This window comes from Juglans regia, chromosome 7 (genome assembly GCF_001411555.2).
Source record: "Juglans regia cultivar Chandler chromosome 7, Walnut 2.0, whole genome shotgun sequence".
NCBI classification, from domain to species: domain Eukaryota; kingdom Viridiplantae; phylum Streptophyta; class Magnoliopsida; order Fagales; family Juglandaceae; genus Juglans; species Juglans regia.
Window position 1 is genome coordinate 638,352 of NC_049907.1, and position 15,544 is coordinate 653,895.

General features: G+C 36.3%; 3 protein-coding genes across 3 annotated transcripts; 1 reads left to right on the forward strand and 2 right to left on the reverse strand.

The window, feature by feature from the left end:
* Positions 1-2,093: 2,093 nt before the first annotated feature.
* Positions 2,094-6,639, forward strand: LOC109002460 (telomere repeat-binding factor 2-like). Its single transcript, XM_018980222.2, has 7 exons — positions 2,094-2,342; positions 3,056-3,255; positions 3,464-3,678; positions 4,210-4,294; positions 4,914-4,997; positions 5,517-5,866; positions 6,290-6,639. Coding segments are annotated over exons 2-7 (885 nt in total). The 5' UTR covers positions 2,094-2,342; positions 3,056-3,105; the 3' UTR covers positions 6,291-6,639.
* A 1,991-nt stretch (positions 6,640-8,630) lies between these two features.
* LOC109002461 (50S ribosomal protein L7/L12-like) lies at positions 8,631-9,476 on the reverse strand. Its single transcript, XM_018980223.2, has one exon. It carries the CDS (start codon positions 9,351-9,353, stop codon positions 8,844-8,846), a length of 510 nt encoding a protein of 169 aa, XP_018835768.1. The 5' UTR covers positions 9,354-9,476; the 3' UTR covers positions 8,631-8,843.
* An 885-nt stretch (positions 9,477-10,361) lies between these two features.
* Positions 10,362-14,065, reverse strand: LOC108997894 (ADP-ribosylation factor-like protein 8b). The gene is made up of 6 exons (XM_035691748.1): positions 13,869-14,065; positions 12,394-12,475; positions 12,262-12,294; positions 11,979-12,100; positions 10,798-10,959; positions 10,362-10,631 (listed from the first exon to the last, which is right to left on the reverse strand). The coding sequence occupies exons 1-6, from the start codon at positions 13,904-13,906 to the stop codon at positions 10,514-10,516; spliced, it is 555 nt and encodes a 184-aa protein (XP_035547641.1). The 5' UTR covers positions 13,907-14,065; the 3' UTR covers positions 10,362-10,513.
* Between the last annotated feature and the right edge of the window lie 1,479 nt (positions 14,066-15,544).

A 15,544-nucleotide genomic window follows, 5' to 3' on the forward strand; every position in this document is an offset into this window, starting at 1 on the left:
TTCACAAAATATGCACTAGTAAATTTAAAAACTACATAATTTTTAAATTATAGTCATATTTACAAAATTTAAATTTACAATTTGGATCTAAAAATATATTTTTAATCACTTTTAGACATATGAATAATTTTTAAACCTAGTAGAATGTAATCTATTTTTAAGTAGACATGAGACAGAACGGATTGTGAATCCGCCTCACACCCTGCCCACCGAGGCGAGGGACAAGGCTGAAAACCCCATCCCTAGCCCCATGTGGGGTGGGGGGCAGGGTGGGGGCTACCTTACATCGTATGGTGCGGGTAGCACCCTTACTTTACATCATGGTTTGAAGTGATAGGCTATAATGACAAATCAGAACACTGGAGAAAGATAGTTTCAGTACACAAGAGGCATAATTTAGTCCATCACGGTTTAATTTTTTACACAATTGGATGCTAATGTGTTTCACTAACATTGTGTGATGTAAATAGCCTATTCTCACCGCATCTAGCCTGAAGGGAAACTCACAAAATAATAATAATAATAGTAACACCTCGTCGTTTTAAAAAAAAAATACACTTTGTCACCTTATTTTATAAAGTAATGATATAAGCTTTGCATACTCCTTTTTTAATCTGGACATGATTATAGCAATCTTTCAATTTGAATATGATTATAACAAATGTTTTAACACGGTATTAAGATTCATGATATTATCAAATATTATCAATTGCATATCTTATTATCTTATACAAAAATATGCAACTACTACCCCTCAAGATAGGTTAGGATATAGTCTCTAAAAAGTCAATGAATTGTAAGTGTCGAAAAATCGCACAACAGGCTAGAATAAGAGAAAAAATTATTCTCAACCCACTATGATGATTCAAATCTGGAACGGCATGGTCTGGAGCTCCCAATAGTGGTCCGATACGACTGTGCGGTATTCGTACGTACATCAATGATAGTGAATAAGAAGTAAATGTAGGAAAAAAAGAGAGATTGAAATACACAAATTTATGTTGTTTGACACAATGCCTACATTCATGAGTGTTTGAGGAGGAGAAATCTAATAAAACATGAGTATTTTACAGTCTCTTATTTATCATTGTATAATTGAAGTTAGATCTCTATTTGCTGGAAGTGATATTCTCGCTGGAGCTCTCATCGCTTGGTTGAAGATGATGAAGAAGTCCTAGTCCCAATCCACTTTCTCGTCCGGTCTAATCCATTTTTATCCCCTGGCCTTGGGAGTGATGAGAGATGGCAGCTTTTCTCCACTTCTCGTTGACGTGCCTGACTTGCTTCACTCCTTTTTCATTTTTCTCTATTTTTTTCATCTAGTCTTTCTTTTCCTACTGACACTTTATTTTTTCTTGTTCTCTTTTTATCTCTTTTTTTTTTTTTTTTTTCTAGGGGAGTTCTTTGATAAACTAGACTTGTTTATTTAGGCTTGGGATATTTTATCTTCTTTCATATATAAATAATTGACTTAAGTGTCTATAGAGACAGACTTCTTGAGTCCATATCCTCTCATCCAGCTACCCTCACGATAGTAAATATTACATTATGTCAACAATTCCAGTGATATAAAGATATATAATTGGTGTAATGCACAACATGTGAATATTCTGGTTCTTAAAATAATATATACACGATCTTCCGAAAAATGCAGACATGAATTAGAATAATCTTAGTGCAATCAATTTAATTCGATCCTGAATTTTCATATTTATAAAGTATGTTGTTTACATTATTTTCTCTTATGATTTTCCATTATTGTTTATCAAAACCTCTCATAAATAACTACCATTGACTTCTTGATTGCTTTTGTTTTATATCATTATTAAAATGTATGGTATATCCTAACCGGTGAGGAACAAAAACAAAAAGAAAAGAAAAAGATTAAAAAAAAAAAGAAAATTAAGGGCGGTCTTGTATATCATTCTTTACAAGCAAGATACAGTTTCATTTAAAAACAATCTAGACCCCTTTCGTAATTTGAGAAAATATAAGGGTCGTGGGTTTCAAAAGAGCAACACAATTACCGTAAGTTGTTGTATTTCTCGGACAACATAAAAAGAAAGAAAAAAGGAAAAAGGAAAAAGGAAAAAGGAAAGAGGAAAGAAAACAAAGGCTATATAGTATATAGCACTCTGCTGTATATGTCTTGTGGTCTCAATCCTATGTTTCGTCCGTAATAATAGCAAAAATTCGAACAAAATTTGGCATATAATCCAAAAATGATTAGCACGTGAACCCATCTCCGGCAGGGTCGATTCCTTTGATCCGCTGCACCTCTGCCTCCACATCTTCTCCGTTTCTTTTCTTCTCGTTAATTTGTTCTCAGCTACACCTCAGAGGTAAAACTAAATTACATGGTGTATGTTTGTCTCTGGTTTTAGGACCTGTTCATGAGGTTGATCAAATCATGCTGATAATATTTTCATCAACTTTACGAATCTCTCTGCTTTCTTATGGTGCTTGCATTTTTATGCGGTGGGATCTATCTCGCATTGTTTTGTAGGTACGAACTTGCTGGGTTAATAAAATCAGGGCTGATTTGCACTAAAATTTGATACTTGTGGTTGACATTAATTTCTGGAGGCTATAATTCCTCAACTGAAAAGTAGATGCATCAGTTTTTGTTTTGAAGTAGATGCAATCTGTGAAGTTTGCTCGAATATGTAAAGTTTATTTGAGTTTTGGTGCAGATGCTTCATTAAAGTTGTTGCAAATTGGTTTTACACATTATTAGCAACAAAATAAAATCTGGGGCTCTCATGGAATTTGAGCCATTCAGATGAAATTAGCTTCGGTCATATGGTGTATTAGGAGTAGGAATGGGATAAAGGTGTTTACTTTGTTGGGTTTTATTTTATCCTTCATGATATGTATAGAATAATACAAGTTATTTGCCCTTTTTGCGGGTAATTTGGTTTTGAAAGGCTTACATGTACAACTCGGAATGTTTGGTCAAGATTTCGTTGCTGGGTCTCTATACATCTACTGTTAATGTGCAACTAATTTCAAGTCGCTGTCTGATTATCTGTATTCTGTGCATGGGTCCTGATAGGCGGCAGGATCAACTGTGATTTTGTTCTCGAAGGGTTTTAGGGTTTAGTGATGGGTGCTCCTAAGCAAAAGTGGACAGCAGAAGAAGAAGCAGCGCTTAAAGCCGGAGTCATTAAACACGGGGCAGGCAAATGGCGCACGATACTAACAGACCCGGAGTTCAGTGGCATCTTACATCTACGCTCAAATGTGGATCTGAAGGTAATTGTTTTAAATCTTTGGAAGCAACTCTTTAACTATTATGGAAGAAAGTGTGATCACTCTTTCAGCTTTGAAGAAGGTCTAGCATTTGATCCAATGGATGGTGCTTCTGTTCGTTGCATCTTATAAACTAGGAGGGCTATTTTAGTTTTAATCTGAAATTATATGTTATGGTGTGTCAGTATTGGGTATTATATATTCTGGACAGGATAAATGGAGAAATATAAATGTGACGGCAATATGGGGGTCCAGGCAGAAGGCCAAACTTGCACTTAAAAGGGATCTACCAACCCCCAAACTTGATGACAGCCCCATGGCACTGAGCACTGTACCTCAGAGTGATGCAGAAATTGTTGATGCTAAGCCTCTTGCAGTTTCTAGAGCAACATTGCAGAATGCTGATTCAAAGGAACCATTTGCAAGGTTACACCTCTAGTAATTATATGACATTTCACTTATTTATCTATGTAAAATGTGTATACCGTGATGGTGAAGTGTACCTACTTAAGTAGTTTTCATTCTTAATTTATCTGATCTAGAGTTCCCATCGCATTTTTATTTTCTCGTGTCACTTCATTTAGTAAATCTAGTTTACAAACTATGTACTAATATTGCTAGACTTTTATACATGGTCTAAGCAGCAGATATAGTACCACTCTTGGAAAAGTTGCTCTAGGTGAAGACGTGACTCTTGGCTGCTAAATAATCTCCATAAAATATTTGCTCCCTCCGATGTGGCAGACTGCTGTTAAACCCATATTGTGTATTTATAGCAGCTATAAAGGAAAGAGCCAAACAAAAGAAAAAAGAAAAAAAAAAGGCCTCCAAAAATAAGGTGGCTCTCCAGGTGTCACAGTCCATAAGAATCTTGTAATGGTAACCATGTTATCTTGTTTTTCTTGACATCACTGATTTCTTCTGTTGGAACTTGGAACCTCCTTTGCTTGATTGTAGGTTGGATAAGCTTATAGTAGAGGCTATTACCAATTTGAAGGAACCGAGGGGTTCTGACAGGGCTGCAATTGCTTTGTACATAGAGGTATTTCCACTATTGTGTCTTTCCTTTCGGTTGTGACTTCTTGAAACTATCATGCTTGCAGAAATAAAAACTTGAAGCTGTCAAACTTCATAACATTTAGTGCTTTTAATGAGCGTTTAGAATTATTCAAGTTTTTTTCTTGAGCATATCTCTTTTCAACCTTCACTTCTTTCTAATAAATTGGTCTTGCTAAAGTGAGATTTAAACGGCTTCCTCTTAAGCACGATTCTTTTGACAGAACAAAAACATTATCACAAATTGATCGCTTCTGCTATTTGTGCAGAAATTTTATAATTCATCGAATCACATCAATCAATGATAAATTAATGCTTATTTCTTTTAGATCTGAGGCTGCAGTCTTTCTTTTCAATTTGTTGTCAATTACAACTAGCTGGTATCCAGCAGACTTGATAATATTTCTATTTTTATCAGGCTGCTTACAAATTGTCTGCCACTGTTCAAAATCCTATAAGATTTCATGTAATTATTTTCTCAGTTTGGTCAAAAAATGTCAGAGAATCTCATCTAACTTTAGATCAATGGTTGCATGTTCAGTTTGGGAATTTTAGAAACATTGGAAATGCATGCGTTTGAAAATATTATGAACATTTTTCTGCAGGAGCGATACTGGGCACCACCAAACCTCAAAAAACTATTGTCCACAAAGTTGAAGCATATGACAGAAAAAGGAAGATTGAATAAGGTACTCAATCTGTCAAGTATGGGTGTTACATTGTACGATGGCAGGGAAACATGTTGGCATTTGTACATGGAAATTGATGAGCAAATGAAGCTAGTTGAGAAAGATTCATTCCTGCAATCCTGCAAATTATTTTAAGTTTGATACTTATAAAAAAAAAAGTTTGACACTTATCCTGTTTGAGGGTCATACAAAGATTTATCTTGTATGGCAGAAATATCTAGGCTATTACTTTGTAATAACCTTGGATATTCATGAATGGTTGTACATGTACTGCAGAAAGCAGTTCAAAGAAATTTTAGATGATGTACAAATGCAGGAAGGATTTTTTTCTCACTGCACAATGACATGAAAGTTAGCATTTGTGATATGCATATGTAGGTATGTTTCTGATGGGCGTCAACTACTATTTTAGAGAGAAGTTTATAAAGGATGTAGTCATGTAGACATAATTTTAAAGGAGAAGAAATAGCACGATCATGATTCAGAATTGGATACTGTTTATGGTGGTTGCATTGACAGATAAAACATAAGTACAAGATGGCACCAATTTTGATATCTTCTGAGAAAAGAAGAAGCTCTTCATTGTTACTCCTGGAGGAAAGGCAGAAGGATACTTTGAAGGCACAAAAGAGAGAGATCAATGTTCTCACAAAAGCCCAAGTCGATGCGGAGCTAATGAAGATGAAGGGTATGACTGCACAAGAGGCTGCTGCAGCTGCTGCACAAGCAGTTGCAGAAGCAGAAGCTGCTATCCATGAGGCTGAAAAGGCAGCTAGGGAGGCAGACGCTGCAGAAGCTGAAGCAGAAGCAGCACAAATTTTTGCCAAAGCAGCAATGAAGGCACTGAAATGTGGAACACTTCGTGCTTGGTAAAGTGTTCTCTCTTCAATTTTCTGTGTTTGCACTTTAACTTGGCTGTCCATAGTGTGTAGTCTTGGGATACCATGGTTAGGATGCTGCATTGGATCCCTAATGCCTCTATTACACCACTATCTTGTTCACTTTCTGAATTTTTTTTCAGAGAATGTTACAATCCCAATCCCCCCGCTTTTCCAAAACAGTAACTAATATCTTATTCTGAGTACTAAAATTCACACGAACCCTGTATATAACCCTGAAATCCATGATTTGCGACTTGTTGGATGTTGTCATGCTATCATAGAGAGGTTCTTGTTGACCAATTAGAAAACTTTATTTTGATCGCCTGTATCTAAGCTGCAATATTTCTTCACATTATAGTTTAGTGCCCTTGATGGCTGTTAATCCTAGTTGTATCTTTGCAAATTTTGCAGATGATGGAATTTCACGTAGCAAGAGTATCGAACGTGCATTGGGTCCATCATTGTACTGGTGCAGCTCCATCTTCAGCCAATATGTCTATAACTGTAAATATGGCTAGGCTTGTAAATGTGGGGATTGGGAGATTGATATGTGAGTTGTGTTTGCTATTTTTGGGATCATTTTGTTAGAAGTTCATAGATTTTTCCAAATTTTGGAACTCAAGTGTGAGAAGTAAAAGACCACCAAAAGAAATACATATAGGGACTTCAGTTGCCAAGTTAAATATGTATTCCAGATGTCCTTGCGACTGTCATTTTAATCAATGGAAGAGTAAATGAAGAAAAGAATCATTTTCAAGGGATGTATGTTTGAATGCTTGGTAGCTATGGCTTACCAAATAGAAGCCCCGTGTTTATCAACTACTGTGTTTGTTCATACATTCGCATTTGCGCTTCCTTTTCACCCACTCCCTTGCTATCGCGTGGGTTTACTCCTAAGATGACGAGAGCAGTATACAAAAGCAACAAAAAATTCTCACTCGGTCCGTAGTTCTCTTGCCTTTTATACGTATCAGCTGTTTCATGGAGAAAGAAAGGAAAATGTTCCAATATAAATATGTTTCCACTTCTCCTCATGTCAGCGCGAAGTTGTTATTAATGGAATATCACCCCTAAATCATGCCCTTCTTAGACCGGCATGCACTGCTTCCCTGTTTCTTCCGCCACAGGAGAGTGAGGGAGGAGGGAACTTCAATTTTCTTTTGACGAATAATAAATCTCATTCAAAAGGTATAAACTAAAGCAAAATGCTTTATAATACAATATACTAGCAGCAATTAATGCTACAAACTAGAAACAAATTTGAGACAAATCAATAACAGAGTAAGTGTAGCCGAAATATTATAAGGAATCCATGACTGATGGAGACGAAGATGGTATTCAGTTGCAGTCCATGCCAATTTACAGAGAGTTCACCTTGTAGCCCTTGCCCTTTTAAAGAATTTCCTGTCCAGTTGAGCTTAGTAAAAGAGCATTAACAAAAGATGTGGTTACTGCTCTTGCCTCTCCCAAAGGCACGTTAGAAGTCGCAGATTAAATAACGTTTTGGAATCATGGCCCAGTATGCTTGAGGCTGTTTTCTTCTGATCGCTTCCCATCTTTCTAAACTTGTAAATTTACAAGTTATGGAAGGCAACCAAACAGCTGAATCTTCACTATTGAAAGCAAGTTACCGGAGTTTCAGCCAGGTTGTCAGGTGTAGCTGGAGGCGATACCTATATAGCATTGTGGAGCACACTAGAGCCTTAAGCTTGAATTGAGCTTGCTGAATCATATAAAGCTTTATTTCCATATCACAATTAATGTGGTCCTGCAGGGGTGCGAATTGTCATGCCAAACATAAACTGAATCCGCTTTCCCCACCAAAGCATCAGTAAAGGTTGAGAGATGCCCCTTATTATGAAGAATCTTCCTCCAACCCCATGCAGTATCAAACTCCATAGCCTTCCTAATCTTTTTCAGACACTGCAATATATTTAGTCCACAAGAGCTTTGCACATATTATGTATAACGGAGAATCTTGCTTTTGGGGAAGCAAGAACATTTCTCTATCACCTTTTCTATGGTTTTGCCTTCATATTGCCCATTATTTGTGACAAAAGAATGGCACAAGAAAAGGAATCATATTTTGAGTAATTGTACATTTTTGACTATCAAGGCAGGCAAAAAGAAGGTAACCTTAGTTCTATTTCTTCCTTTTTTTTGATCGGTAAAGTTCTATTTCTTCCTAAAAAATGTTGATGTAGCACCAAAATCCTATCTCAGCAAGCTAGCAGTAAACCTTACAAACACAAAAGCAGCAAACGATTTCACGTCTCAAAGAACTAAATGCCTCAACACAATAATCTCCTAGCCTATCAACATTTGTAAACTGTTCATAGCCTTTATATTCCTTTCTATTTTCCTAGTTAATTAAGACTCAAAAATCTATAAGTGCAAATAGCACAGCAAATGGTCTTCTCAATCATAAGCCAATAAGCCCCTATCTTTTAACCGTAAACACCAACGTGAATTTTTCTTAATCAACACCAAGAGCAAACAACCTTCTCATCTTACTTTAAACCCATCCTACCCTCAAAGAAATAAGAGGATAAAGCCTAAAAAAACTGCCTTGAATGGAGTTTTATCCGGTGGAAGAATAAACAAACCATGGTGCATGCAATTTGACAATGATCGTGAATGAAAATACGGGCCAATAGGTAACAAATACATCAACATAGATTCTGGGGGTTTTGGTTTGTACAAGACAAGATATGTAACATACCAAATCAGCTCGTATTTGTGATATGCTTAGGCAAACGAAGAATAGAGATTTTTCACTTTCAATATTGCACGACAAGAACACAAATTTGGAGAGAATCATTCTCAGTAAAACTGGGATCATATAAAGGCTCCCGATAACACAAACTGACTTCCCACTAACAAAATTCTCATTTCCCATTAATCTAAGACGCCATTATTCTACATCAAAAGATTAAATCCGAAAAGTTAAAAATAATAATAATTGTCATTCCAATACCACAGCAGCACCCAAGTCCTTGAACTTGGCAACAATGGAATCGGCCTCCTCTTTGGTGAGTCCCTTCTTCAACACCACGGGCGCTTTCTCCACCAACTCCTTGGCCTCCTTCAGACCCAAATCCGTGAACGTCCTCACCTCCTTTATTATCTTAATCTTGGACGCCGCGTCGAACTTCTCGAGCTTGATATCGAACGCCGTCTTCTCGGTAGATTTGGCCTCATCGGCAGACCCTGTACCGGATCCGGCGGATGCGGATGATGGGCCGAGCCCGGATAGTGCGGGACCGTACTTGTTGAGGCCCATCCGGAGCCTCGAGAGGATCGCATAGTCGTAGCGCTCGAGCTTGTTGAGGTCCAAAAGCTCGTCAGCGATTCGCTCGAGCTTCTGCTCCCGAGTCTCGGTAGCCATGCAGAGAACGCGGGAGAGCGGTCTCGGGGTGAGGGTGAAGAGCCTGGTTAGGGATTTGGATGGGATTCTTGAGGTTATGGAGGACATTTTGAAGCGAATAAGGGTTTGGGCAGGGCTTGGCCGCCGGGGGTTTACACTTGCAGGGAGGTTCTGGGTGAGCTCTCTCACATGAACGAAATCGGAGAGGTGAGGGTAATTATGGAATTCGACTTATGAGTCAGCAACAATAAGTAGATAACTTCTCCCAACGACGTCGTACGGGGGAAAAGAGCTGCATGCGCAAACGTGCGCATATAGATTTTCCTTGGTAAAAGCCATTGGTTTGTATTTTTAAGTCAAAATTTTAGAATATATATTCCGAGAACATGCATAAACAAATCTTTATATGTACAACTAGTTTTGAGTTAGCCCCATTTTTTTTTTTTAGTAAAATTTATTATTTTTCTCTAAATTTTACGTTTTATTCATTTTTTTAAAACAATTACGTAAAAATAGCTCAATATAAATTGAAGTCTAAGGCGAAATTTAAGTGACTCATTCATAAAAATATAAATATAAATTATCATATGGAATCATTTTCAAAATTTTCAATAAAATAAGATTTTATTTAAAATCCTTAAATAAAATATTTTTGAATTTACATTTAATACAACAACATAAAATGAAACTTCAATGCAAATTTTATACCTCAATTTAACAAGATTTTAAAAAAAAATTATTTAAAATATAAATAATTCATTATATTAAATATTAGATTTAGTATCATAAGGCCTTGCTCATTAAAAAATATAAAAATTATTTAAAATTTTATTTAATAAAATGATTTTTATTTTTTTAAATTTTAAAAAAAATATCTCATTTTTATTTTTGAAGGCCTTACGTAAAATGGGAGCCTTAGTCAATGACTTAAATAGCCTTACCATTGAGCCGGCCTGTAATTACGTGATAGTTGCACGACTTACAGTTACAAATATATTTTCTAAGGGTGGGTGGATGGGTGGTGTGAAAAGGAATCATTGCCCAGTTAAGCTGATGGTTGGAGTTAAGGAGGAGCATATTCCTTTCACCAGTGCATTGTGAGGAGGAGAGCGAGCGAGAGATCCAAACTACCCAGGAACTCGAGTAGTCACGAAGAAATATACAGTAGCTTATAGCCTTACATCTCAACAATCATCAACCAAGACAAACCCATCACCAAAGAAAAATTCTAGCGCACAAATCCAAAATAAAACAGAAAAAAACTCCGCTCAGCTCTTTGACTTCGAGTGCTTTACAAACCAATCAATAATTGAATCGATGTTTGTCGAGTTCTTGCATGAGATCATGAAGCAGCAAACTTCTCTGTCAGTAATCAACTTGAGATCCCTGCAAAGTACAATGCAATTTCAGTATCAAAATAACAAGCTCTTCTTTATTGTTCTTTAATAAAAGAAGTATATGGTACTTTTAACGTCTCAACATTAATCGAAATTGGCTTATTTTGGAATATCGCTTGACCAACTTCCCATCAAAAGTAAATATTATATCTTACATTTGATCGGTCAAAGCCTGTTTAGACAAGGCTCCTGGCTTGTCAATCTTGTTTCCTAGCACTAGCAGTGGAATACCACTCAGCGAGGGTTTGCTCAGCAAATCATGAAGCTCGCTTCTTGATATACTCACGTTATCGGGATCAGCAGCATCAACAACGTAACTGCAGAAAGGATCAGGTTATAGCAACTTGTTAAGCCATCATAAAAGTAAGCATCAACACGACTGATCTATTACTCATCCAATCAACAAGATTTAAAAGTTAATAGACAAGGGATTTAACAAGAAACAAAGTTCATGATTAAGAAACATTTGCCAAGGAAAGTCACAGATAAAACTTACATCATAAAAAACAGGAGGCGTTATGGCCAACATGTGTAGGTGCAAGTATAGAAAGATAAATAGACCCAAAGAATATTGATGTAGAAATTCTTCTAAACATTCATGTTTAACCTCAGAATTTTCTAAACTTGCTCGTGACTTCCATGTAATTGCACCGCACCCATTTGATCTCATGTTCAAAGACATTAATGGGATACTGGAATTGGCTGAGACATTACTTATCACAGGAGTCTCAATCCTATTACTAGAGTTCAAACTAGTGAAGGAACAAGTTCCTAAAGAAACAATTTTGTGACACCAAATAATTCGTGGAAAGTTCTGTTTCTTTTAAAAGTAAGAGCTCAACTACAAGGCATTTAGGTCATGATTGGCTTTGCATCATGGTAACTGAATATTGGATGAGGATCAATCTCTCATCTGTTCAAGCATAGCTTTCTGCTTAGGTATGCATAAAAAAAAAATAGGCGCATAAAAATAACATGGACAGAGTAAATTGGGTAATTGACAGGGACATACATATATTTATTCCACCTTAACATTTGCAATCTTACTTAAAGAAAATAACTTTTAGAATCTCCAGTTGGAGAGGCTTAGCATGGGTGATGCTTAGAAGGTTAATTGAAACCAACGGTTAATTTTTGCTCTTTTTACTAGTTGTATGATATGTGACAGACAACTGTACAAGAAACCATGCATGAACATCAAATGCAAACATAAATGTATAGTACACGGAAGCTCCATGAACAGGGTATGCATCAAAATCCTTTTATTTTTTTGGCAACAATATATTATTTTACCGAACAAATTGAATTAATTAAGATGGAATAAATTGGTTCATACACAATAGCAGAAACCGCACGACAGTATCGCTCCCACATACTGCGGAATCTAGGTTGACCTCCAAGATCCCACAACTTTATGGTGACATTTCCTTTTGTCACCTTCCTCATATTAAATCCTACCTGAAAATCAAATGATAGGATTGATAAATACATATTATCCCGGGCAATAAATTGAGTGGAAAAATAGACTGAAAGGGTACAAAAACCAAGATTTTGGCAAAAGTATATACTTCACTTGTAAAACTAAAATCAGGCACAACCCTTTCTAAAATATTACTCACCGTAGGGATCATATCTTCACTATATCCACCAGTCTAGAAAGTAGAAACAAACAAACAAGTTTTCAGCGCACCAACCCACAGGGACAAAAAGAAAATATTAACAGTAGAAGCTCAACATGGTGATCTACTTACTGCAACAACATTTACAAGTGAAGTCTTTCCAGCATTCTGAAGGCCTATCAAAGATAGCTCCATTTCTTGCTTAAAAAAGAGGCTGCAATCACATGTACAATAGAGTATGTCAATTGATTCTAAACAAATGGTCCATCAATGCCACTCAAAAATAAAAAATTGAAAATTTTGAGGATTCCAAATATTCTTGTCAAAAGTAGTGAAGAGATTCAAGGGGCAACCAAATACTCTGAAAGACAGATTTCTGCTTAGCTTAATGGCTAATGCACTAGATTTATAGGCTTCAAAGGGATACCTATGGGGTGGCTCGGGAGGAGTTTAGGTATCATATACTTAAGTGCAGCGAAGTGTGCACAGGCCTCTAAATTGGTGGTTTCTTGGGGTTTTATAAACAGAGTTTGTCAGATATATGGAAAAGAAAAAACAGCAGTGAGGATTAGGCTCTGGTAGCTGGGATAAAATATGGCATTGTAAAGGGTGAGAAACTTAGACATCATGGATGAGTATCTATCCCTACAACGAGGGTGAGGTTCACAAGCCATATCCTTAAAATAATGAGAAATGTTAGTAAGGTGAAGCTTCCGCATGATGTTCTGATATTTTTAACATAGAAGAGAAATATGGATGCTATGTTGCAAAACATGTAGGATGAACTGAAGACATAATCTTTTTTACATTTGTTACACTTCCAAAAGACTAATAAAGCAAAGACTTGCATGATTAATTCGGACATGAGAGTTGAGCTGGGGAGGATGAGTTAGGTCCATGCCAGTCCCCAAAGGCAAAATTTTTCCATGGAAGGAAATACGGGGCACTAGTGCTTCTACTAAGGTGGCCTTTATGGAACCAAGCTAATCAGCGAATTTTCACAGTTGTTCACAGTTGATAATCTTATGAATTACTTATCAAAAAAAATAAATGATTGATCCATATGGCTAATACTTGTAAAGCCTAACATGGGTAAACCTATATCTTCGATTCTTGTTCACTAACACTCCCTACGACACCGAATGTCCATCCTGTCATCTGGAAAATCTATTTTTCTTAACAGCTAAAGCCTAAGCGTGACATTTGAAGTTAATTCAACAACCCCAGGTTCAGCATATTTCACTTCAATAATGCTGTGACTCAATCAGCAACAAAAAAAAAAAAAAAAAGCAAGAAAATTTACATCGAACTAAAATGGATATAGATAAATAAAAAAATGAATCTCCATTCTGATTATTGTAGACAAAAAAAAAAAAAAAATTAACAAAGAAAGCTCAAATGAATCTCCATTCTGATTATAAGCTTTTTCTTTTTTCTTTCTTTGAGCAGAAGGTAAAATATTGCACTAAAGATTACGTTCCACAATACAAGTCTCTGATCGAGAATTTTAGTATGCATACCACATTTTTTTTTAATTTTTCGAAAGGTGATTTCTCGAAGAAAAAGAAAATCAATATTTCGAGAGACAGGGAGAGGGAGGAGCAAACCTGCGGAGCCAATTGAGAAAGGCATCCCAAAAACCCATTGATGATCGATCAGAGAAATTGAGATAAGAGTCTCTGTTACCGCAGAAAGACAGGCAGAAATAGCGAGAGATCTACCACTCCAACTCCAACTCCAACTCCAACTGAACCTGACCTTGGAAAACAAGCAGCAGTAGGATTTATCACGTACATGTAGGATTTACTGGGAGCCATTTTGCGGTGGGCGGGCTGGGATATACCAGGAATCAGAAAACGACATCGTCTAAAATTCACGATACAATAGTTGGCAGATGGAAAAGTGGACGGCCGAGATTTATTTAGATGATAGAGCCGAAGGAGTTGATTGTGGCATAGTGAAAATATCTGGTAAAATTGAAACGTTTTGCAAGTTGATTGGTCCAAGGCCCGACTAAAACTTCTCAAATGAACCTCCGACAGAGAGACTGATTAAACATTGCCATTACAATTTACGAGTGAAAAAATATTGGATCATCTTTAAGGTTTGATAAAGTAAAAACAAATAAATTAATTTTTATTTTTTATATATTAACTGAGATAATTTATTTTATGGTGAAAAAGATTTTCAGCATGCATAAATCTGTCATTTACTCATTTTCTTGTAGAGAAATGTTACAAGGAAATATTAAACAACACACTCTAATTAACCAACATGAAATTTATCATTTTTATCATTCTATTCAAACACATACATATTTAAGCATGAGGAATGTTAGAGCTATAAATGGATTACACAAAAGTAATTCTACAGCCTAATGTGGTTTCATATAATTCATTAAATCTATTTTATAATAAAAATAACTTTATAATATTACGATCTATATCAAGCCACATCATTTTGTGAGATTATTTTGTGTAATCCCTTGTGGCTATAGTATTCTATATTAAACCATTAAGATAAAATGATAAAAATGACAAATCACATGTTGATTAGGTGGAGGTATATGGTGCAAGACTTTAATGTAGACTTTCTCTTTTCTTGTATAGTTGAGCACAGTCGGGCACAAACAATTCAATCAGTCAATGACTAGGGGTGAAAACCGACGTCATCGTTGCGGTTTCGGTCCAAAATCGACGCTACACCGACGAATTTTTCTAATGTTAAGAACCGGCCGAATAGGGGGAGCAAACCGGTAGCCTCAGTGTCGGTGTGATTCCGGTTGGTTCTTTGATTTCCTATCGGTGGCACTGTGAATAAGAAGGTGATCAGTGGAGGGTTGTGGCGCTGCGGGGCTGTGTGAGAGAGGAGAGAGATTTTGAAAAAATAAGAGTAAGAGGGAAGAAGAAGAAGAGGGAGGAGAGGGGAGGGGTAGGGTTAGTAAGCCATACATGGTCGAAAAGACGCGCCGTTTCATATAGTTTTTTTTTTTTAAAAAAACGTTAGAACTAAAAAGACACTGTTTCACTCATTTAAGTGAAACAATATTGTTTTCTATATGTATATAATATATATATATATAATCGGTCGGTTCAGCAGTTTGAACCAAATTCAAATTTGGACCAAACCTGCTAACGTTGATTTTCTTATTTTTTTGTCATCGGCCGACTAGTTCTCTGTTGATTCGTGTTGGTAGTCGGTGTGGTCGGTTTTTGTACAACCCTAAGTGAATCTAGATTGAGAAATGATATTTATAGTTTTAGGATATGCAAGTCTTGCTCAT